The following is a 21,657-nucleotide window of genomic DNA, read 5'->3' as shown; positions in this document are numbered from 1 at the left end:
GTGACGCGAACCGGAAGGGGCGGGACGTGGCGCGGCGGCGCTGGCGGTGGCGGTGAGCGCGGTTGGCGCGCGCGCTCGGGGCCTGCTGGCGGTAACGGGCGGGGCCGGGCCGGGGGCTGGGGACCGGGGCCGGGGGGGGTCGCGACCCGCCGCTCCCTCCCCTCCACACTCCGCCTCCCCCTCAGGCCCGGGCCGATATGGCGGTCTGGCCCCTGGTGGTGGTGGCGGCGGCGGCGGCGCGGGGGGAGTGTCTGGGCCGGGGGGCGGCGGCGGGCGGGGTTGGGTCCCCCCCGGGGATCTCGCTGCTGAGGAGAGGGTGCCCGGGGTAGGGCGGGTGTTCACCGGGGAAGGGTCGGTGCGCTCTGGTTCGGGTTGGGGGGGGTCGGGGGGGTTTGTGGGGCCCGGGGTGGGGTTGCCCCCTGAGGGGGTTTGTTGCCCTCTAAGGGGGGTTTGATGCCCCCAGAGATGGGTCAAGCTGGGTTTGGGTTAGGGGGGGGCGTGGGGGCTGTGGGCCCCTAAGTGGTGTTGCCCCCGGGGCAGGGTTGTAGCCCCCAGAGATGGGTCGGATCGAGTTTGGGTTAGGGGAGGTCGGGGGGGGCTGTGGGCCCCGGGGTGAGGTCGCCCCCTAAGGGAGTTTGTTGCCCCCAGAGATGGGTCGGATCGAGTTTGGGTTAGGGGAGGTCGCGTGGACTGTGGGCACCGGGGTGAGGTCACCCCCTAAGGGGGTTTCTTACCCCCAGAGATGGATCAGGCTGAGTTTGGGTTAGGGGGGAGCAGGGGGGCTGTGGGCCCCGGGGTGGGGTTGCCCCCTAAGGGGGTTTGTTGCCCCCAGAGATGGGTCAGGCCAGCTTTGGGTTAGGGGTGGTCGTGGGGGCTGTGGGTCCCAGGATGGGGTTGCCCCCTAAGGGGGGTTTGGTACCCCCAGAGATGGGTCAGGCCTGAGGGGAAATGGGGCCACGTTGCACCCGGGGGCGGGGTGTTGGGGTGGGATTGCCCCCGGGGAGGGGGTCCCAGCCAGAGGGCGAGGGGTGCTGTGGCCCCTGGGTGGGGCTGGGCTGGGGCTGTGGGGCCGTCTCGGGGGGGGGGGGTGGCTGCGGCGAAAGGGGGGGGGGGCCTCAGTCCTCTAGAGAGAGCTGGGGGGGGCAGAGGGGACTGGGGGGAACAGATTGGGTCCCTGGTGCCTTGCTGATCCCCTTTTTCCACCCCTCCTTGTCCCACTGCAGTGCACCTTCCGTCTTCCTGCTTCGCCCCGGTCCCAGCCCGGGCTCCTGCTCCTGTCTCTGGAAATATGTCCGAGGGAGTGGATCTGATTGATATTTACGCTGACGAGGAATTCAACCAGGTGAGCGGCACCTCTGGGTGAGCAGATCCCCCTCTCTTGGGGGAGAACACCATTACCGGCATCGGCACGCTCATTAGCGAGGTGCTGGAGCCGTTAACGTGGATGTAGCCACCGGCTGGCGCGTACGCAGGGAGCGGAGGCAGAGGGTGCGACCGGTGCGCCCAGGAAAGGGTGGTGCAGCGCTGGAGAGTCCCTGCGGGGAACCGAGGGCTGGGACCCTTCCTAAATCCTGGTGGCTGTGGGGAATAAAGGGTTTTTCTGTGCGTTTCACCAGAGATTCAACACGTGGATGGTCATAAAATGTTTGGGAGGAGGAGGCAGGGTTTGGACCAGAATGTTTGCCCAGGCAGTGATGAGCGGGGATCGAAGCGGGGATAGCTGGTTGGAGCCTGGTTGGAGAAATGAGAAATCCAAACTGGAAGAGGCACCGCCAGGGAACTGCACGGTGAGGGGACCCAGAGCACCGAACCTGCGGGCACGCCGAGGCTGGGAAGCTGTGATGGGGACTCGCTGCGGTCGGAGAGATGCCCGTGTGCCGCTTCTTCCACCCCAGGGCTGTCTGGGACTCGCAGGAAGAAGTGACAGAGAAGGGGAGGTGTGCAGCTGTTAGAGCAGCACATTTTAGAGAGTTTGGGGATCCGGGAGAGCAAGTGTGAACACAGATGTTTGAAGATTAAAAACTGCCGGGGAAAACCCATGGAGAAAAGTGGCGAGCGAGCCGCGTGAACTGGAAGCAAAACAGGCGGAGGAAGGAATCACCGTGAGCTCCCAGAGGGCTGGAGAGGAGCTGAGGGCGATAAAGCCTTTGTTCTGAGAAGACGGGAGGTTATCAGGTGAGAATACGCCGTGGGTGAGACCTTCAGGGAGAAGTGAAACGGCGGAAACAGTATTAACTGCCCCGGAGCCAAGGGGACTGCGAGGCGCTTTCCAGGAGCGGGAGTTCTCCGCTGAGAGCAGTTGCCTTGGAGAAGGGGAGGCTCTAAAATTGCCAAAATAACGGGAACCTCACTGGAAAGGTGAGTTGCAAAACAAATTGTGCTGCCTGTAGCAGCCACGCAGCCCTGCCCGGACACTCTCCTGCTCTGAAATACCGCTTCCTGCATCCTTCCTGAAAAAATCCCGGAATAAACCCGATTCCTTGTATATTAAATGATAGTACTGTGCTGGACCGAACGGAACTGCTCTGGCTTAGGAATAGCCTCAATGGACATGTTTTCGTGCAATTTGCCTTTAAAAGAATTGGGGAAGTAGGTATAGCTGGATTTGGGAGCGGAAGGGAGAGCTGGATTGATGCGGGAATACGGGTGGAAGGTGCGGATTAAGAAAACGCGTGGAGGTCGCTGGGCTGGGGTTTAGAAATGGGCAGAATAACCAGGAAACTTCATTTATGGCAATTAACGCTGAACGCCGAAGGGAAGCAGGGAAAGCGGACGTGGTATCCAGCGTCGGGAGAAGGAGCGCTGGGACGTTGGCGGGCACGAGTTGGAAAGTCTGTAATGTCTCAGAGGACAACGGATCAACAACGGACGAGTGGGAGGATTTAACGGGAGAACTCTGCTGCTGCTTGACGGGCGCTCTGCAGGGACGGGCCAGCGCTGCCTGTGCCCGCAGGTAGGCTTTACCGCCAAGGCTCAGCGCCCAGGTGGCCTGGAGCAGGAAAAGTGACAAAAACAGTGGCTTGAGTTGACTGGAAATGTCACCTGGGGAGTTGAGAGCGTCTCGGATGGGTCTGGTCTCCTCTCGGTGGAGTTTTGAGGATCTTCGGGCGTAAAGAAGTTAAGCGGCGTTGAGAGGAGGACGGAGCAAGCCTGGCTGCACGGCATGGAACGATTTAACTGCAGGCTTTTGGGGACAGGACACAAAAGATCTTTGACGCAGGCAAGTAGATGGAGGCTTCTTAAAGCTGGAAGTGATTATCAAAGCTGTCAACTCCAGCATCTCGCTCGCCTCAGGCTGCGCGGCGGCTGGAAGAAACCCAGAGTTAATCCGTGCACGATGTCGCGCGTGGGATCAAAGCAGGGTGGGAAGGTGCCCTGGATGCCCCGTGGTCGCTGTGGCACACCAGGGACGCCAGCGTGGTTCCCAATCCCCCAGCGCACGTGGTAATTAGTGGTGATGGTGCCCGGCTTCGTCCCCGTGCACCTCGCAAGGCGTCGCGGGTGGGTTCAGGGCGCGTTTGCTGCGTCAAGGTTTGAATAGCAGTGAAAGTGTTCGCTGACGGGGCGGTGGGGGATGCAAGAAGCCTCTCGCTACCGTGCGTTTCGAGCGATGGTCTGCAAATTCAGTGCGATGGCAAGGGCAGAGACCGGCAGGGCGGAGTGTAAGCATTTGGACTGTGAGTATTTCTACACCATCTTCCCATCCGGCCGTTAGTTTTTAAAGGAGAGCATTTTTTTTTTTAGCCATCCCAGAGGATCTCTAAAAATTCTTCAGCTGAAGTATCCTCTAAGTAGCATAACTGAGGGCTTCCAAGCAATTTCTCCTCTAATCCCCCCCTGTTTTTGTTCTCGGCTTTCTGAAACTTTCAGGCAGAAATCTTCCAGCTTTGGGCCGTGTCCAGAGGCGCTTGGTGGGGGTAGGAGTGTGGGAGGCGGATTAAACAAACAGTTGAGCTGTTTTGAGAATGAGTACAAAAATACTGCTCCCTGTTGAAATTCTTGTAACCTTTCTATCAGCTCTGCAGCTGAAATTGCCGGATGCAAAAGTTACAAGTTGCCTTAGAAATGGATATTGCTGTCAAGAAGAGTGTTTTGGGGGGAAATGGTTTGATTTTTTTGTATTTCTGTGACACTTTGAAAGCTGTGTGCTGAGCGCTTTTCCCTGTCTCTCCCCTGAGCTCGCAAAGGGCCGTGATGTATGTGTGCGGTTCCCTGACCCTCACAGCGTAGGGGATTTAACCACCTCGCGCTGTCTCCAGCAGATGTTGTCCAAACTGCCTCTGAAGTCCCAGAATTTAAAATCGGGGAGCAGAGCCTCCGTTTTTTTGAGCGGCACACAGGACCTGTGCGTTCCTCCCGCGGGCCAGATACTAACGTAGTAATTTGTAGCGTGAAATGATGCTCGGCGCGCGCGCGCGCTGAATCCGGGTGAGCAATTAGTCTGAAGATCCGTAGTAAACACAGCACTTGCTGCACACTCCAAATTAAATATAGCCGGGAACAGAGTGGGAATTGGAAGGCAGATCTAGGACACTTGAGTTTCGCAGCTCAGAAGCTTCCTCGGCGGCTGGTTCGTGCCGTGAAAGGCTGCGTTGCCGAGGGGAGGGGAGACGGCGTGCGTGCGTCTGTGTGTGCAGACGGCGTGTGGAGCTCCTACCCTGAAGAGGGCTCTGCTGGCCCAAAACCGGGCGAGCTTGGGGTGGCCAGCAGGGTTTGAAGGTGGGTGCGCAACCCCCAGGCTGGATTTGCGAAGGTTGTGGCCTCCAAGGAGCGAGAGGCTCGTCCATTTGAGGGCGTTTGGTTTTCCACCACTGAACTCTTGCCCTTTGCACGCTGACAAAAAGGGGAGCTGCTTCCTGGTGGCCTCCCAGAGCAGCAAGTTGGGTCTTGCCCCGTTGCTCGGGAGAGCTGACATCCCAGTGAGCCAGTCCTCTGCTCTTGTGGGGCGTGTGCTGGAGCTCAGCGGAGGAGCAGGCGGAAAAGCTTTTAATTGGAAGTTGGGGGGTGGAAAAATCAAGCCAGCATCAATCCCCAGTGGGGTAAAGCCTCGTGGCTCTGCTTCTTGGAGTTTTCCTCCCTCCTCCACCTCCTTACGGGTAAAAAATGCTCCAGGGTTGTGTCAAGCATCGCGAAGCAGAGCCCATCGCCCTGTCTTCGGGGCACCGTTAATCCTCATTATTGGGGAAAGGAGATGCTGATCCCATCGCTGTGGGGCTTGGGTTAATGCTTGGCCAGTCAGAGAGCTGGGCAGCTGGACTGGAGATGTACCAGAGGGAATTCCACCATGCGCAGGAGGAAGAGCAGACTGGAGGAATCGTGGTGGATTCCACGAGTGAGGGGTGGTCGTAAGCCTGGGGCAGGCTGTGGTTTTTTTGCAAGGCAGTGGAGAAGAGCTGCGTGGTGCCAAGAGGGGTCTGTGGGGACAAGGGGGAAGTGCGGGGAGTTGTCATTTCAAAAAAAAAAATGAAGTGCCAAACGAGGGACACGCCGTCAGAGACATCAGCGTGCCACTGAGGGGAGGGGACAGGGCTCCGAGCCAGAGGAGCTGGCTCCTGAGAGATAACAGGCACCGGGTCTGTTTGCTGTGGCTTCATTCGTGGCGGTGATTCGCCACCTTCTAACTGTGAACAGACCCGAGACAAGCGCTTTGGGTGCTAAACCTTTGGACTCGGGGCTTTGTGCTTCCTCGAAAGAGCTCGTGCATGCAGTGAACTGGGACGACTGGTTTGTAAACGGTGAGCGAAGGAGGCTTCCTAACCTCCAGCATCGCCCCTCCAGGCACGGCGGGGCACCTGCGGCAGAGCGAGATAATTTTTAAGCATCTCCCGTGGGGGTCGGTGGTTGGCTTCTGCTGGATGGTCGGTGTTGGAGGACTCCAGCGGAACGGGACAGTCCTCCAGAGCCCACCATTTAGGCTCTTACCAGCCCACGGGCCCCCTTCTGGGCTGCGGTTTCACCCCGGGGGTCTCCCCTCTGCGGAAGCGCTCACAGTCTCTCCCCTCGCAGGACTCTGAATTCAGTAATGCTGATCAGATGGATCTGTACGACGACGTGTTAGCAGCCAGCTCGCAACCCGCCGAAAGCCGCACCAGCACCTCGGAGCCACCCCCGGAGATCCGTCAGGAGCCGTCCCCCAAGCCCAACAGCAAATCTCCCGCCATCCTCTACACGTACAGCGGGCTGCGCAACAAGAGAGCCGCCGTCTACGTGGGCAGCTTCTCCTGGGTGAGTGGGATTGCTGCCTGGCCGTGCTTGTCTGCCGAGGGGGTCTCCAGATCGCCTGTGTGGGCATTGCGGGGTCTCCTGTGGTGCATACGCAGATGGGGGTCCTCCAGAGAAACCCCTGAGGGGCTGCTGGGCTCTTTGGGGGTGCTGTTCCTCCTCAATCCACGCTGACCCAGTGTCCCAGGCTGGGTCGTGAGCTCTGATCCTCAGGGGAAAGGGATTTATAGCCTTGAGTGGCTTCAGATCCAGTCTGGGGCGAGTGACCGGTGGCCACAGTGCCTCCCTCGCACTGGTCGCTGCCCCCACCTGGTTCTACCTTCCTGGGGGGCTGCGCGGGGAAATCTTCTGTTGATGGGTACGGGGAGAATCCTGGGAAGGCTTTGTCTTGTCCAGAGAATAGAGACCTCTGGTAGCCATACCCAGAGCCTGTTTCAGACTTGAGGCTCGTTTTAAATGAGGGTCTCTAGGGGTGTCTGTACTCAAACGCGCTGCCCCAGCCCCCTGAGCGCTGAGCCTGGGTTAGCTGGGGAGGCAGCGGGACCCCGCAAAGGGCTGCGTGAGCTGACACCGGCCTCTCTCCTCTTCCTCTCAGTGGACAACTGACCAGCAGCTGATCCAGACCATCCGCTCCGTTGGTGTCTACGACGTAGTGGAGCTAAAATTCGCCGAGAACCGAGCCAATGGCCAGTCGAAAGGGTGAGAACTGAGGGGGAAGGGGGGAACTAGGCCTTCATAGCCACGTCCTCTGCGTTGCGGGGAGTGAGGGGACAGCCGATGTTTTTCCTGGCTGGCACTGGTGATGCGCAGCCCGCCTGGAGCTGGGATGGTAAAGCGGAGACTCCCAAACAGGATGGGAAAGAGAGGAGGGGGCACGTAACACCAGACTGGGCTCAGCTTGCCAGGGAAGGCGGCGGGAGGTGGTGGTGCTGGGTGGTCTCTGCCAGCGAGGACGGATGGAGCCCCGTGGGGTCTGGCAGGGGGTCCCTACCGGGGGGTGGAATCGCGTGGGGCTGGCTCTTGCCAGCTGACGGCCGGGTTTTCCCGCAGGTACGCAGAGGTGGTGGTGGCCTCCGAGAACTCGGTCCACAAACTCCTGGAGCTCCTGCCCGGCAAAATCCTCAACGGGGATAAGGTGGAGGTGAGGCTGGCAACCCGGCAGAACCTGTCACAGTTCGAGGCGCAGGCTCGCAAACGTGAGTTGAGGCAAAGGCATGCCGGCGGGTCGGCGGGGGGGGCCTCCGTGCTGTGCAGCAGCTCCCGCGGGCCCCCGCAGATCCCCAGCAAAGCTGTCAGGCCGAACCCACCGAGACCTCGGGGTTGGGGGGGACGCCGCCAGGAGTCTCTGGGGGTTGTTTCCTGTTGCTGCTGAGTCTGATTAGATCCTGACCCGAGTCTTTATGATCCCCTTTTAGGTGCTCACACACTGCGAAGATCCCTCGTAGCCTCCTCCTCCTCCTCTCCAAACTGAATGGGCTTAAGCTCTTCAGCCTATCAACATAGCTAAGACCCTCCATATCTATTAGTAGCTCTTCTCTGGATCTCCTCCAGAATTTGTCCATCCCTGCGGAGGTAAGGTGCCCAACACTGGACGCAGTATTCCAGCTGGGGCCTGGCCGTGGGCTTTCTACAATGGCAATAGGTGGTCCTCGCCTCACTCCGCAGCGATGTGACGCCCCAGCCCTGTGCCGGGGGAGCTCCGCGGAGCCGCAGGGACTGTCCTGGCAGGAGCGTGTACGAGGAGGTCTTGGCCAGCTGTGGTCATTGTAGATCCCGTGGCTCATTTCACGCAAGGAAAAACCCTTTTTTCTAAGCGCCCTGGCCCAGTTGCAGTTGGGGTAGCCGTGACCTTCGCACCCTCCCTTCAGCTCCAGTGCCCGCGGTGATCCGCTGCTTGGCAGCACCGTGCGCTGTTAGATGGTGTCCCGACCTGCCCTCACGTTTCGGTGGAGCAGGGCGTGTTCCCTTCTCCCACCTCTTGCCTCGCCGGGCATGGGGAGGCTGAGTTTCGGCCTGTCCTGAGCTCACATGAACCCTTGCTCGGCAGCGCCGGTGCCCGAACGGGGCCCTGCTTGACGGCCGTCAGAGCGGCAAGGCCCGGTGGGGAGCCGTGGCTCCCCCGAGGGGCTTGGGCAGAGGCAGTGCCCTCCGTCGTACCTCTCCTGTTTCATCCTCGAAGCCTTTTTGGACACAGCAAGGGTTCCCTTCCTTCTCTTCAGGCCCTGAGTTTTCTTTCCTCCAGCAGCTCCGTTGCTGTCGGCACTTGGGTTCTGTCCCCTCGTGTTCCTCCGTGCTCAGGCCTTTCCGAACCCACAGGCTCTCTGGGTCATTTAATGTCTTTGGGGACTCAGGACCACCCAAAGCGACCTCTCTGCTGGGGATCTCTCACCGTTTCCTGTGGCTTTTCGCTTCTGTCCCCATAACCTGCTCCCGCTTGCTCGGCAGCTTCCGCAGAGCCCCGTTGGCTGAGAGCGAGCGTCCCCGGGGCACCGTGCGGGCAGCCGGGGTCTTGCTGGAGAGCTGGTACCCTCTTGGAGGCACGTGGAAGCGGAGGCTACGTTTGGCTGGCTGGATCTTTCTCTGGGCACCTTGAGCTCTCCCGAGGCCGGACCTCACTGGGGCTGCGGGAGAGGACAGTCCTTGCGCCGGTCGCCGTGGGTGGGGAGGAAGAGGAGGAGGAGGAGGAGGAGGTTTCCGAGACCTGCAGGTCCTCTGGCTGCGACTCATGGCTCTTTTCCTGTGCTGCTCGCAGGTGTGCCGCCGAGGGCTCACTCCCGGGACTCCGTGGACTCAGTGGATGGCCGTGCCACGCCGACGGAGAATGCCTTGCCGCCTGCCCGCTTGGAGAAACCCCCCTCTGTCCTGCCTTTTTTCAACCGCCCCCCCGCTGCCCTGCCCCTCATGGGGCTGCCCCCGCCGCCGATGCCGCCCCCGCCACCCCTCTCCTCCGGCTTCGGCGTCCCCCCGCCTCCTCCCGGCATCCACTACCAGCATCTCATGCCCCCGCCGCCTCGACTGCCCCCCCACCTGGCTGTGCCACCCCCGGGGGCTGTCCCCCCTGCCCTACACCTCAACCCTGCCTTCTTCCCCCCACCCAACGCGGCACTGGGTCCTCCACCGGACACCTACGGCAAGGCCATGGCCCCCTACAACCACAGCAGGTGAGATGGGGCGGAGGAAGGGGGCGGGGGTACCGAACTGGGGGGGGGGCTACGCTGACCCCCACGTGTGCCTCCTGCACAGCCGGGAGCTCGGCCCGCCACCTCCCCCTGTGAGCGAAGTGGAGTTCGAGGAGATCATGAACAGGAACCGGGCGATCTCCAGCAGCGCCATTTCCAAGGCAGTGTCCGGCGCCAGCGCAGGTAACGGTGACCGTGTCCCCACACGCCCCGTTGTGTCCTGTCCCCCCACCCCCCACCCCATCCCACGGCAGGTCCGCATCCCTCAGCCCTGCTCCGCTCCCCCCAGGCGATTACAGCGACGCCATTGAGACCCTCCTCACGGCCATCGCCGTCATCAAGCAGTCCCGCGTCGCCAACGACGAGCGGTGCCGCGTCCTCCTCTCGTCCCTCAAAGACTGTCTGCACGGCATCGAAGCCAAGTCCTACAGCACGAGCGCCAGCAGCAGCTCCTCCAGGTACTGGTGGCTCTGGAGCCACGTGGGGGTGGCTTTGTTGCACCCCATCTTGATAATTAACTCGCCGTCTCTCTCCCCGCACCAGCGAGATCCTCCCTGGAGGTGACCGAAAGCCTTTTCTTCTTTTTTTTTTTTTCCCCTAGGAAAAGACACCGATCTCGGGAGCGCTCTCCCAGCCGGTCCCGCGAAAGCAGCCGGCGACACCGGGACCTTCTCCACAGCGAGGATCGGCACGAAGACTATTTCCAGGAGCGGAACCGGGAGCACGAGCGACATCGGGACAGGGACAGAGAGAGGGACCGGCATCACTGAGACAGGTGAGCCGGTGACAGGGCGCTGCAGTGCCGTGGTGCGGGGTCTCGAGGGCCGAGGGGGTGGGAAGGGTGCTCAGTGCTGCTCTGACCGCTCCTCTCGTCTCTCCCCGCAGGAGTTTGGCAGTAAGTGGTTTTTAATGGACTCGTATCTCCTCACCTCGACCAGGACTACGTGACCGAGGCCGCTCCACCTCCCCCACCCCTTCCCCGCCACCCTCGACTCTCTCCGGGCACCCGAGGAAAGCCGTGCCGTGCCCCGGCGGGACTCCCACCGACACCTCGTGGCCTTTGGGGCCTGAGCCCTTGCCCGCACCCACCGCTACTGCTGCTTCCCGGGGAGAGGCGGGGAGCCGGGGAACGCCCAGGCCGCCCTGCTCCGCTCTGTGGACATTTGGACCCAAAGAGAAATGGTGCTTTTTTTCCACGGAGGGAGGTTTGTGAGCCCTTTCCTCTCCGGGGGTGGCTGAAGGGGATGGATCCCGTGCCGTGGAGTGCGGGGGCTCGCAGGCGCACGGCTCCCAGCCCCGTGCCTGGGTTCGCTGGAAGCGGTATGGGGTCTTCTGCCACGTACCATCCTCTCGCCTCATCTGGGGACACTCCTGTCCCCATCACACCCTGGCGGTCCCAGCATGGGCCACCCTGTCCCGTCAGATGCTGCGCTACGCCTCTGAGAGGAGAGCATGGGCTCTCTCTCCTCTCTGCCCTGGGGACTGGGGGGCTGGAGCGGGGCTGGAGCTGGGCTGGGGGGTCGCCCCCTCCCTCTGCCACAACGTTCCGCGCCGGCTCGCCGCAGCGGCATCACCACCTCCGCTCTCATCTCCCAAAAAACCAGCTCCAAGCGCTGGTGGGGCCCTGCGCGGAGCCGGCCTCTCCCGCAGCACCTTCCTTGTTTTAGAGGAAGCAGAGGAGGCAGGGCAGGCTGTGACCGCCCCCCCACCCCATGTCCGGCTGCCCTCGGGGACCGCTTGTCCCCCGGGTGGTGCTGGGGGTTCTCCCTTCCCCAGCCCGGCTGCGCAGCCAGGCAGGAGCCCCCCGATCCCCACGCCTCTCCGGGCTGCAGGGACCTCACACAGGTCCCCCCAGCAGGAGAGGGGGAGCCCGAGGCGGGGGGAGGGGGGGGTCAGGGTGAGCTGAGAGGGGACACAGGGTGACTTCGAGAGCGGGTGCCAGCCCCCAGGGCTGCTGGCCGGGCGGCATCACACCCTCTGAACTGTTGCTGGACAGGAGAAACCCAGCTCTGGAGGTCTTTTAGGGTAAAATCCCGTGAAAAAAAATATTAAAAAAAAAAAAAAACAAAACCCATCTTGTAAAGTATCACGAGGTGCCGGCGAAGCGGGTGAGTGCCGGGAGGAGGTGGGGGGGAAGCGCTCGGTGGGAGAGTTCTGTTTTTTTACTTACCGACACAAATTTTTAGTTTCTTTCCAAATAGTGGGGGGAAAAGTGCAGAGCAAACCCCTATTAACCACCCAGCGAGGCGCTGCCCCTCCTGCTCGCAGTGACTAGATTTGTTTGTCTTTCTGATAGGTTGGAAATTGTGTAATAAACTTGATGACGTTGTCAATCTTTTATACGGCGCTGTCGGGTCCTTCTGTTGCCACCGTCTTTTTAGGTAATGAGTGGGGGTGAGGGTGTTTTAGGGCCACTGTGGGAGGGAAGAGCAGCGCTTGGGGACTATTAGTGGCCCTGTGGCTGCCGTCCCCGACCCTCACCATCCTCTGACACTTCTGAGGGGCTCCTGTGCCCCCCAAGCTGTCTCAGGGGGCAGCGGGGCAGTGCTGGAAGCTCCTCAAGCGCTTCACGCCCAGCCCGCTGCCCCCCGGGGGGAAGCCACGTGCCCAGGCAGCAGGTAAAAATAAATATTTATTGGAAAATAGTGAATTATTCTGAGAAGGCAGTAGAAAAAAAAAAAAAAAAAAATAATTCTCCGTACCTCGAACTGACCTGCGTGTCACAAGCCCTGGGGGCCGCGTCCCGGGTGGCAGCGGGTTGGGTGGAGATGTCCCCTGCCCGCGGGCACCGGCGTGGGTCTGGTTTGGGTGGCGGAGCCAGCAGCGGGGCTCCCCGCCACCTCGCGTACCTGTGCCGGGTCCTTTGGCGCGGCGCGGGGCCTCAGTACGAATCCACGCTGCCAAGAAGGAAAATTGGGGACGTGTCAGCGCCAAACCGGGATGGCAGCTCACTGCGCTGGCACCCAGGCGTCGCCCAGCTCCCTGCATGGCAGCGGTACCTGGAAAAGGAGACCAGCAGGAGGACGCCCAGCAGCAGCTCCACGGCATAGAAGAGGAGGAGGATGGCGCTGAGGATGGCTTCCAGACGCAGGGCATAGGTCTGCAGCAGCAGGTAATAGGTCGCCATCACGGCTGCCGGGACGGTCAGGGCCAGGCTGATGGAGAGCGGCACCTTCCGCTGGCACAGGTTGCCCTTGGACCCTGGGGGGCACACGGTTAGGGGGGGTGTCCCTCACAAGGCCTGTGGGCCCCTTAGGAGTGGGGGGACACGGTGAACAGCACCACCACAGTGCCAGGGGTTCCCTGGGGGCTCTGGAGCCCCGTGTCACCCTGGGAGACACCGCTGTCCCTGCACTGCTGCTTTCCCCAGGACTCAGAATGGTTAGAGTTGGAAGGGACCTTAAAGCCCACCCAGTGCCACCCCCTGCCCTGGGCAGGGACACCTCCCACCAGCCCAGGTTGCTCCAAGCCCCGTCCAACCTGGCCTTGAACCCCTCCAGGGATGGGGCAGCTACAGCTTCTCTGGGCAACCTGGGCCAGGGGCTCACCACCCTCACAGCCAAGAATTCCTCCCTCAGATCTCATCTCAATCTCCCCTCTTGCAGTGTAGAACCCTTCCCCCTCATCCCATGGCTCCCCTCCCTGATCCAGAGTCCCTCCCCAGCTTTCCTGGAGCCCCTTGAGGGCCTGGAAGGGGCTGGAAGGTCTCCGCGGAGCCTTCTCTTCTCCAGGCTGAACCCCCCCAGCTCTCTCAGCCTGTCCTCCCAGCAGAGGGGCTCCAGCCCTCCCAGCATCTCCGGGGCCTCCTCTGGCCCCGCTCCAACAGCTCCGTGTCCTTCTGCTGTTGGTGCCCCAGCGCTGGAGGCAGCACTGCAGGGGGGTCTCCCAGAGCGGAGCAGAGGGGCAGAATCCCCCCCCCTCGCCCTGCTGCCCACCCTGCTGGGGATGCAGCCCAGGACATGGGGGGTTCTGGGCTGCCAGCGCACATTGCCAGCTTGTGTTGAGCTTCTCATACACCAACACCCCCAAGTCCTTCTCCTCAGGGCTGCTCTCCAGCCATTCTCCACTCAGCCTGGATTTGTGCTTGGGGTTGCCCTGACCCAGCGTTTGGCCTGGTTGAACTCCATGAGGTTTGCATGGACCCACCTCTCCAGCCTGTCCGGATCCCTCTGGATGCCATAAAGTAGACGACTTACCGAAGAAGATGCGGGTGGCCTCAGTGCCAAGGTAGAGGAAGAGCAGCACCACGTCCAGCACCAGGTTGGTGAAGGGGTAGGGCAGCAGCAGCACTGTGGGCACAGCCATGGCCGCCCTCAGGGCCTGCACCCACAGCCTGGCCTCGGGGCAGGGGGCTGCTCCCCTGGGGGTGCCCGGGAGGGGGCTGGGATGGGGGGCTCACCTTTGTACACGAAGACGAAGGCCTCCAGGAGGAAGTAGGTAGCGCTGTACCAGCCGTTGAGGAAAAGCAGGACCTGAAGCGGCGCCGAGGAGCGCTGGCGGCCTGCGGGGCCCAAGGCGGCCGTGGGCGGGGGCGGCCCGGCCCGGCTCGGCTCCCCCCCACCTCCCGCCGAACCGCGGGCCCGCTCCAGGCTCCGCTGCGCCTTGGCCGGCTCCCGGTCCCACCCCACGCCCCGCTGTCCCCTCCGCCCCACCGCGGCTCTTGGCCCCGCTGCCCACAGCGGCCCCGCACTCACTCCTGGGCGCCATCTTCCATCTCCATGGGAACCGCCGCCGCCGCCCTCGCTCCCGGCGGCGCTGGGCGGGAAAGCGGCCTCCGCCGCTCTCTCCGTCCCTCTCTATGGTTCAGGAGGACCGAGCCCCTGAATCGCCGGTTCGAGTCCCGCCGCCGGGCCAGAACCGGGGCTAAGAGATGGGGTGGGTGGGTAGCCTCGGTAGCCCTACGCGGGGCTGAGCGTCCCACGCGGTGCGAGGTGGGAATTCTGTGGCTGCAAGTGCAGCGAGGCGTGAGTAAAGCTGCCAGGACGGCAGGGAAGAGCCAGAGGGGGGAGCGCAGGGCACACAGACACCAGGCAGCTTCTGGAAAATTCAGCCAATTTATTTCTTTACCATTTACAAAAACACTCAAGTCCCAACGGGGGTTGTGACGCCAGGATGGACCTTCCTGACGCACAGCTGGGATGCACCGCCGGCTTTCCACTGGCTCCCAGCATCCGCAGGAGCTGCACCGGTGCCAAGGCTGGTCCCTGGGAGAAAGGTGGCTGAGCCGTCCCCGTCCCCAGCGGGGCCCGTGAGGAACAGAGAGACATCGGGGGCTTCTGGGGAGCCGAGGGGAAAGATGGTGGGTCCCCCAGAGCCCGAGGGGAGCCATCAGCCGCGGAAATGGGCAAACTCCTTGCGGAGCCAGAGCGAGTCCTGGTAGAAGAGGGGGTCCCCCAGGTGCACCGCGGTTCTCTTGTAGAAGTAGCAGTAGAGCACGGCCGCTGCGGGAGGGAGGGGGGGGTGAGGGTGGGCACCCACCTTTGCCCCCAGGGGCTCCCCGAAAGGGGCAGGACACCCCCCCCCCAGGGATCCTGTGATGGTGAGCCCTTACCCAGCCGCTGGAAAACGAAAAGGGTCTGCAGGCCTTCGGTCCACACGAAGCGGCTGGAGTCCCTCCAGCGCAGGTTCTGAGATAGGACAGGAGCCGGGGATAAGACATCTGTGAGTTTAGGGGCTGTGCAGGGGCCAGGGGAGACGCCGCCGGCTCAGGGAGCAGCCCCCCACCCCAAAGGTTAAGCAGCTCAGGGGATTTAGCCAGCGAGCCGGGACCTATTCTGGCTTCAGACTTCAGATCCTTGTAAATCCCCGTCAATCCCCAGCCCGGATGGCGTGGGCAGCGCCGGCGCGGTGGCCTGCTCAGGCACCCTGGCACGGGATGGCCACTGGCCCAGCCTGAAGCATTTCCCCTGCACCAGGGCAGCAACTTGGGGATGGACCTTTACCCAGAGGCTGGAGGTTGCCCAGGGGCTGGGCAGGACACGGGGGCTGTTCCTTCGGGGCTGAGGCAGGGGACAGGAGGGAGTTTAGATGAGGGAGAGAAGGGAAAGACGCTGCCTGGACGGAGCCAGGATCCCCGACAGCCCTCGGTGCCAGCCGGGAGGGGGCCGCCCCCAAGCCCTGAGTGCTGGCGTTTGCTGGGGATTAATTCCAGGTAAACCAGGAGCTGCTGTCATGGCCTTCAGCGGGGATTACCCCAGCATGGGCTTCTGTGCCAGCACAGAGCTGGGCTTCCCCTGGGGAAAGAGGATTTTCCAGCATGTCATGGCCCTTAGGGAAGGGGTCGGGATGGGCCAGCTCCCTTCCAGCCTGATGTCTACAGCGGGGTCATGCAGGGGGACACCAAACTGTCCCTGCGGTGGTAGATCGTGGCCTTCCTCTCATCAGGGAGGGACCGAAGGGAGCAGGGGATTGTGGCGAGCAAAGCAAGCGAACCGTTGCCCATGCTGCCTGTGCCACCTGCCCTCAGGAGTAGCCGACCACCCCGAGCCCACCCCAACCTACCATCACCCAGACGTGGAAGGAGATGCTGAGCGCCAGGTAGGCCGCCGACAGCAGGATGGTCCCCTTGAATTTGTGGAAGAGAAGATTGACCAGCCCGGCCTGGAAGACGAAGGTGTTGAAGAACATGAGGAAGATGATGATGACGTTGAAGAGAATAGCGATGTCCTGGATGCTGCAGGAGGAGAGAGACGTGGTGAGACCCCAGCCCTCCTGCCTCACCACGCTACATGCTACGTCTGCCTGGTGCTCACATGAAGAGGACGAGCTGGACGGCGGGGGCCGTGCGGAGCAGCTCCGAGAAGGAGTTGACAAAGAGGTCGTAGAAAAGCAGGATGAACTGCAGGAACAGCACCAGGCTGTAGTTGCTTGTTTGGAGCATCTTCCTTCTCCGGGGATTGGAGCCCTCAGCCCCGGCATCCCCAGCGGCAGAGCCGGCTCATGGTCCGGAGCTGTGAGGGGCTCAGCATCGCCTTTCCCTAAAGCCGGGACCTGGAGGGGGAGCAGAGGTTTTGTTTGGCAGGGTGGGACGCACCCCCCTGCACCTCGCGAACCCCCTCTGCCAGGAAACCCAAAGCAAAATCAAACCAACAGCAGATCTTGACAGTTTTTAGCATGCCGATGCAGAGCCATGCTCTGCCCCTGGTCTGTAGGTTGGGTTCTCACAAATAAGCTGTCTCCCCTCTCTTCTCACCACGCAGCACCCTCAGGTTTGGTCTCTCCCACCCGCCCTCCAGCCTCACAGCTGCCCTGATCTCAGGAGAAAGACGGGAAGAAACACAGGGACGAAGGAGACGTGCGAGTTCCAGGGAGCAGCGTCCAGGCAGGTTACTCACACCTCTGGCACTGAACAAACCCTAAACCTGCCGACGGCTCCATGGGCAGTGCTGAGCAGGCCACGCTACGGGGACAGGTTTGGGCACGCCGTGTCCCAACATCGCTCTCCTCTGCCCCACCCCAGGACCGCGCACCCTGCCTGGGGCAGCTGGTCAGAGAGAGGGGACGAGGACACGGCGAGGGAGCGGGGCTGGCTGGGGACAAGCGAGGAGGCACAGCCCCTCCGCCTGCTTCTCCCATTGCTGACAGCCAGCTGGGGACACGCGCTGCCTGGGGACAGCGGCACGGCAGGGCGTGACACAGAGGGAGGTAAGGCGGTGGCATGGGGGGGGGTGCCCAGGAAAATAGGGTATCCCCTGTGTCCCCTTGCGCTGAAGCCTTCCTTCTCTGAAAGGGAGCCACGGGGCTGGATGCGGGGTGGAAAGGGGGCAGCTCCCCGCACGCCCAGGTCCCATGCCACCTCCCTTCACACAGCCACCACGCAGAGGTCCTCGCCCTGCGTGGCCCCCTGGTCCCCTCTTGCCTCCCCACGCAGCCCCCGGCCATCCCCTTCCCCTCCACCCCAGTCCCTGCGGAGGCCGCAGCGCCACCGGGGGTCCCCCAGGTCGTGTGTCCGTCCCCTCCCCCCGGGTCCCCGTGTCCCCGTCCCACCCCACCGGCTCAATCCGGGGTGCCCGGGGCTGTAGGTGCCGGCAGTCCCCGCCGCCTCCCACCCTCCACCTCCCGGCAGCAGCCCCAGCGCTGACCTGCGGCCGCCATCTTCCGTCTCCACGGCAACGGCGCGGCCACCGAGGCGGGGGCGGAAGTGGGCGGCTGGAGGAACCGCCGCTCTGGCCGCCGCTTCTCGTTGGCCGCCGGCCCGGGAGGTGTTGGGCGGGAGCCACCACCGAGGCGAGCGGCCAGAGCGGCGCCGGCCAACATGGAGGCGGCCGGCGAGGCCGAGGGGGCGGCGGGGCCCGGCGGGCGGCGGGCGGGCCTGAGGTACGGCCCCGGGACCAGGCCGGGCCCCGCGTCCCCGGGGCTGGGAGAGACGTGGGGCCGGCTCCCTGTTCCCGGGACCGGGAAGGAGCCGCGGCGCCCTGTGTTCCGGGTTCGGGGGAGCCTCGGAGCCAGGCCCCGTGTCCCCGGGCCCCGTGTTCCCGGTGTGGTGGGAGCTGTGGTGCTAGGCCCTGTGTTACCAGGTGTGGGGGGACTGTGGTGGAGTTGTGGAGCTGGCCCCCATGTCTGTCGGCTGAGGGGAGCCGTGGGGCCAGGCCCCATGTCCGTGGGCCCAGGGGAGCTGTGGGGCCAGGCCTAGGGGAGCCCTTGGCGCCCGGGCTTTGTGGGAGCCATGGGGCCAGGCCCAGGGGAACCTTGATGCCCAGGCTTTGGGGGAGCCATAAGGCCAGGCCTCATGTCCCCAGGCCAGGGGAACCTTGGGGCCCAGGCTTTAAGGGAGCCGTGGGGCCAGGCCTCATGTTCTCAGGCCTAGGGGAACCTTGAGGCCCAGGCTTTGAGGGACCCGTGGGGACAGGCCCAGGGGAGCCGTGGGGCCGCTCAGTGCCATGGCGAGCATTGCAAGGCCTCGGCGTGAGTGGGCGGCTGAGCTTGTGATCCCTACGCAGCGCCGGGGCCTTGTCCCACCCACCTCATCTCTCACGGTCCCGTGGGGCGGCCAATCTGGGGCAGACAGGGCCATCCCCCGCCCTGGGAGGGACATAAATATCTATTTCTGGAGGCAGATGCAAATCACCAGGCAAATGAGCGCAGCCAGGCTCCTGCCAGTCACCTGCTCGAGCCCCGTGGGCTGAGGGCAGCGCCGAGGGCAGGGCCGTGCTAGTCCCGCTCCCCAGCCCAGGCTGGATTGTGGGGCTGTTGCCCACGGGTCCCCCCAACCCTCCTGGAGCAGGTGGGGCGAGGGTTGGCCCAGAGTTGGGCAGGAGGGAGCCGGGGTGCTGGGGCTGCCAGGGTCCAGGTCAGGGGGGTACAAGAATGTCTCCTCGCACCCAGCTGCGGAGAGTTCTGTGCTGTGGGTGCAGCTGGAGGGGTACAAGGTGCCAAGGGGGGGTCGAGAGGTGTCAATGGGGAGACGGAAGGGGAGCTGGGGTGCAGGTTTGGGGGTGCTGGGGGGACGGAGAGAGGGTAAGTGTGTGTGAGAGGGAGGGGATCAGATCAGTGTGTTCTTGGGGACAACGTAGGGGGGGCTGGGGGGGCTGTGGAAAGGTGTAAGGTTAGAGGAGACACCTAGACCCCCTGTGAGGTCCTTGCTACTGTCCCCTGGGCACGGCCCTGGGGCGCAGCCTGCCAGGGCCGCACGGAGGGTTGCTGCCCAGGAATCTGGCTCTGAAGGAGCCGGTTTCACCCTGCGTGTCCCCAGCTGGCCCACTGCAGCCCTGGCGTCCTTCCCAGGCCAGGGAGCAGCTGGGCCACGGCCACCCCTCCTCGGGGTGCCTCGTTCCCCTTTCAGTCTGGCTCCTCCCTGGGAGTGTCTGCACGCAGGCGAGAGCCGGTGGCGGCAGAAAACCCCGGCGGCGGCTGAGCGGACACCTTGCTTTTCCCCAGGCATCGCCGTCCCGTCGCGGAGATGCTGGATCTGCCCTTCCTACCCTTCTGCGCCTTCCTGGGCGGCCTGGGCTTCGTCTGCGTGGCCTTCGTGAGCGCCTGGTGCCAGCATTGGCGCGGTGGCTTTGCCTGGGATGGCAGCGCCCAGATGTTTAACTGGCACCCGGTGCTGATGGTGACGGGCATGGTGGTGCTGTATGGCGCAGGTGAGCGGGGGCGTGCGGGGCGGTGAGGCGCGGCCCTGGCACGGCTCCTGCCTGACCCTCTCACCCAACAGCGGCCCTGGTGTATCGCCTGCCCCCCGCCTGGAGAGGCCCCAAGTTCCCCTGGAAGGTGCTGCACGGCGCCCTGGCCCTGGCAGCCTTCGTCCTGGCCGTGCTGGGGCTGGTGGCCGTCTTTCGCTTCCACAACGACAACGGGACGCCCAACATGTATTCGCTGCACAGCTGGCTGGGGCTGGCCACCGTGCTGCTCTTCTCCTGCCAGGTGGGTGCTGCTCTAGCCCCCTGTCCCCTCGTGCCCGTCACCCTCTCACCTTCCCTCACCGCGTCCCCTCGTGCCCGTCACCCTCTCACCTTCCCTCACCGCGTCCCCTCGTGCCCGTCGCCCTCTCACCTTCCCTCACCCCATCCCTTCATGCCCGTCGCCCTCTCACCTTCCCTCACCCCGTCCCCTCGTGCCCGTCGCCCGCTCACCTTCCCTCACCCCATCCCTTCATGCCCGTCGCCCGCTCACCTTCCCTCACCCCGTCCCCTCGTGCCTGTCGCCCGCTCACCTTCCCTCACCCCGTCCCCTCGTGCCCATCGCCCGCTCACCTTCCCTCACCCCATCCCTTCATGCCCGTCGCCCTCTCACCTTCCCTCACCCCATCCCTTCATGCCCGTCGCCCTCTCACCTTCCCTCCCTGCAGTGGGTGGCCGGCTTCAGCGCCTTCCTGCTGCCCTGGGCTCCTACCTGGCTCCGTGCCCTCTACAAGCCCATCCACGTCTTCTTCGGCTCCATCATCCTCCTGCTGTCCGTAGCTTCGTGCGTGTCAGGCATCAACGAGAAGCTCTTCTTCAGCCTGTGAGCATCATGGCGGGCGTGGGGAGAGCCTTTGCAGGGAGGGAGGCTTGGAGGGGGGAAATTGGGCTGTTCGTTGCCTCTCAGTGCCAGAAGTGGCATGGAGTGAAACCGAGCACTGGGTGGAGGAGGGAAGCGAGCGATTCCTCACTGAGGCGCGTGGTTAACCTGCACAGCTCCCTGCTGCAGGGGGGTATGGGGTTGTGTGGGCTCAGGGGAATGCTGGGCGCATCCGGGAAAGCTCTTGGCCCTTCTTCTCCCAAGGAAGAATGGGACGACGGCGTACAAGCTCCTGCCTCCTGAGGCTGTTTTTGCCAACACTCTGGGTCTCCTCATCCTCCTCTTTGGGGTGCTGGTCCTGGGCGCCCTGTCCAGGCCGAGCTGGAAGCGCCCTGACGCCGACTCCCCGGACTCTTGCCAGGTACCAGCTCCACTGTGGGGGGACGCAGGTCACGGGGTGGCTTTGGGGAGCCGAGCTGGGGGACCTGCCTCGCACCGTAGCCCCGGCTGGCCCGTCCCCGGGGTGGGGAGGGCCGGGGGGCGCAGGCACCGGGCTCACCCACGCTCTCCCCACAGCCCTTGCTCACCGCCGAGCGCTGACGCCTGTCGAGGCCTCTCCCTGCCCTCCCGGGACTGCCAGCCCCGAGCTCTTCATCCCCGTCGCTCCCCTGCCTGCTCTGCCAGCCCTGCCTTTGGCCTGTCGCCTTGCCCTCACCGGGGACTCCATCTGCCTGTATCCGACACGCATCTGCCTGCGGGAGGCACGGGCACAGCTTCCTTAACGGCAGAGACGTGCTGCGGCGAGGACGTCTCTTTGCCTCTTTCGTGGCCTGGCGTTGGCTTCTTGCCTGCCGTAGGATGAGGGCAGCCGCAGCGTGATGCTCCCGCCTGCGTCCTCGGGTCTCTGCTTGCCAGTTCCTGCCAGCTCCAGCTGGCCCCTTGCGCCTGGACCTGCGTCCGTGCCAAACTGGCTGCCCTCGAGCCCTCCCCGGACCATGCAGCGCCATCGCTCAATGCAGCGGCCGGAGCCGTCAGAGCCTCGTCGGACCAGAAGCCACCGGAGGAGCACCCCTGTGCCTGGCAGCGCTGCTACCCCCGGACTGTCTCCTGCGCGAGGGTGCCCAGCTCAGGGCAGTGGGGACAGAGGGGACCCTCGCACCGTGCCTTGCCCTTCATCGGGCTGTTTGTGCCTCTCCCTTCGCCCCGCGGGTGCGGGGACCAGCTGAGCAGCCTCCCAGGGCTCTTGTGGACACGTAATAAACCGCTGGCTTCTGCAGCGCTCCTGCGCCCGCCTCCTTGGGGACAAGGGGGGTACCAG

At 63.6% G+C, this 21,657-nt stretch overlaps 4 protein-coding genes across 9 annotated transcripts; 2 read left to right on the top strand and 2 right to left on the bottom strand.

The window, feature by feature from the left end:
- Positions 1 to 10: 10 nt before the first annotated feature.
- CPSF7 (cleavage and polyadenylation specific factor 7) lies at positions 11 to 11,741 on the top strand. Of its 2 annotated transcripts, none has more exons than XM_074586539.1 (10): positions 11 to 52; positions 1,224 to 1,342; positions 6,007 to 6,225; positions 6,818 to 6,921; positions 7,273 to 7,418; positions 8,975 to 9,383; positions 9,466 to 9,584; positions 9,691 to 9,859; positions 10,003 to 10,176; positions 10,287 to 11,741. In XM_074586539.1, exons 2-9 carry the CDS (start codon positions 1,289 to 1,291, stop codon positions 10,169 to 10,171), a joined length of 1,389 nt encoding a protein of 462 aa, XP_074442640.1. In that variant the 5' UTR covers positions 11 to 52; positions 1,224 to 1,288; the 3' UTR covers positions 10,172 to 10,176; positions 10,287 to 11,741. The 2 variants fall into 2 exon arrangements, with proteins under 2 accessions (XP_074442640.1, XP_074442641.1); XM_074586540.1 differs by having other exon boundaries at positions 26 to 91.
- Positions 11,742 to 12,015: 274 nt separating this feature from the next.
- TMEM216 (transmembrane protein 216) lies at positions 12,016 to 14,144 on the bottom strand. The gene is made up of 5 exons (XM_074586593.1): positions 14,096 to 14,144; positions 13,801 to 13,902; positions 13,598 to 13,690; positions 12,401 to 12,602; positions 12,016 to 12,298 (listed from the first exon to the last, which is right to left on the bottom strand). The coding sequence occupies exons 1-5, from the start codon at positions 14,106 to 14,108 to the stop codon at positions 12,283 to 12,285; spliced, it is 426 nt and encodes a 141-aa protein (XP_074442694.1). The 5' UTR covers positions 14,109 to 14,144; the 3' UTR covers positions 12,016 to 12,282.
- A 292-nt stretch (positions 14,145 to 14,436) lies between these two features.
- Positions 14,437 to 18,383, bottom strand: TMEM138 (transmembrane protein 138). Of its 2 annotated transcripts, none has more exons than XM_074586591.1 (5): positions 18,364 to 18,383; positions 16,154 to 16,391; positions 15,903 to 16,074; positions 14,953 to 15,028; positions 14,437 to 14,842 (listed from the first exon to the last, which is right to left on the bottom strand). In XM_074586591.1, exons 2-5 carry the CDS (start codon positions 16,279 to 16,281, stop codon positions 14,730 to 14,732), a joined length of 489 nt encoding a protein of 162 aa, XP_074442692.1. In that variant the 5' UTR covers positions 16,282 to 16,391; positions 18,364 to 18,383; the 3' UTR covers positions 14,437 to 14,729. The 2 variants fall into 2 exon arrangements, with proteins under 2 accessions (XP_074442692.1, XP_074442691.1); XM_074586590.1 differs by lacking the exon at positions 18,364 to 18,383 and adding an exon at positions 17,483 to 17,613.
- CYB561A3 (cytochrome b561 family member A3) lies at positions 17,558 to 21,615 on the top strand. Of its 4 annotated transcripts, none has more exons than XM_074586551.1 (6): positions 17,558 to 17,717; positions 19,278 to 19,483; positions 19,555 to 19,763; positions 20,188 to 20,342; positions 20,608 to 20,760; positions 20,916 to 21,615. In XM_074586551.1, the coding sequence occupies exons 1-6, from the start codon at positions 17,656 to 17,658 to the stop codon at positions 21,199 to 21,201; spliced, it is 1,071 nt and encodes a 356-aa protein (XP_074442652.1). In that variant the 5' UTR covers positions 17,558 to 17,655; the 3' UTR covers positions 21,202 to 21,615. The 4 variants fall into 4 exon arrangements, with proteins under 4 accessions (XP_074442652.1, XP_074442654.1, XP_074442653.1 ...); XM_074586553.1 differs by having other exon boundaries at positions 20,604 to 20,760; XM_074586552.1 differs by lacking the exon at positions 17,558 to 17,717 and adding an exon at positions 18,486 to 18,624.
- Positions 21,616 to 21,657: the final 42 nt, after the last annotated feature.

The sequence above is a fragment of the Larus michahellis genome, chromosome 4 (genome assembly GCF_964199755.1).
Source record: "Larus michahellis chromosome 4, bLarMic1.1, whole genome shotgun sequence".
NCBI lineage: Eukaryota > Metazoa > Chordata > Aves > Charadriiformes > Laridae > Larus > Larus michahellis.
This window is presented reverse-complemented; position numbering and strand designations above follow the sequence as displayed.

Coding starts and splice junctions, on each gene's coding strand:
- CPSF7 (XM_074586539.1), top strand. CDS start 1,289: ATGTCCGAGGGAGTGGATCTGATTGATATTTACGCTGACGAGGAATTC. Junction 6,922..7,272: donor GCCAATGGCCAGTCGAAAGG/GTGAGAACTGAG, acceptor GTTTTCCCGCAG/GTACGCAGAGGTGGTGGTGG. Junction 9,585..9,690: donor AGTGTCCGGCGCCAGCGCAG/GTAACGGTGACC, acceptor CGCTCCCCCCAG/GCGATTACAGCGACGCCATT.
- CYB561A3 (XM_074586551.1), top strand. CDS start 17,656: ATGGAGGCGGCCGGCGAGGCCGAGGGGGCGGCGGGGCCCGGCGGGCGG. Junction 17,718..19,277: donor GGGCGGCGGGCGGGCCTGAG/GTACGGCCCCGG, acceptor GCTTTTCCCCAG/GCATCGCCGTCCCGTCGCGG. Junction 19,484..19,554: donor GGTGGTGCTGTATGGCGCAG/GTGAGCGGGGGC, acceptor CTCACCCAACAG/CGGCCCTGGTGTATCGCCTG.
- TMEM216 (XM_074586593.1), bottom strand. Junction 13,691..13,800: donor CTTCGTCTTCGTGTACAAAG/GTGAGCCCCCCA, acceptor CTGTGCCCACAG/TGCTGCTGCTGCCCTACCCC. Junction 12,603..13,597: donor GGCCACCCGCATCTTCTTCG/GTAAGTCGTCTA, acceptor TGTGCCCCCCAG/GGTCCAAGGGCAACCTGTGC.
- TMEM138 (XM_074586591.1), bottom strand. CDS start 16,281: ATGCTCCAAACAAGCAACTACAGCCTGGTGCTGTTCCTGCAGTTCATC. Junction 16,075..16,153: donor GTCCAGCTCGTCCTCTTCAT/GTGAGCACCAGG, acceptor CTCCTCCTGCAG/CATCCAGGACATCGCTATTC. Junction 15,029..15,902: donor CCTTCCACGTCTGGGTGATG/GTAGGTTGGGGT, acceptor GTCCTATCTCAG/AACCTGCGCTGGAGGGACTC.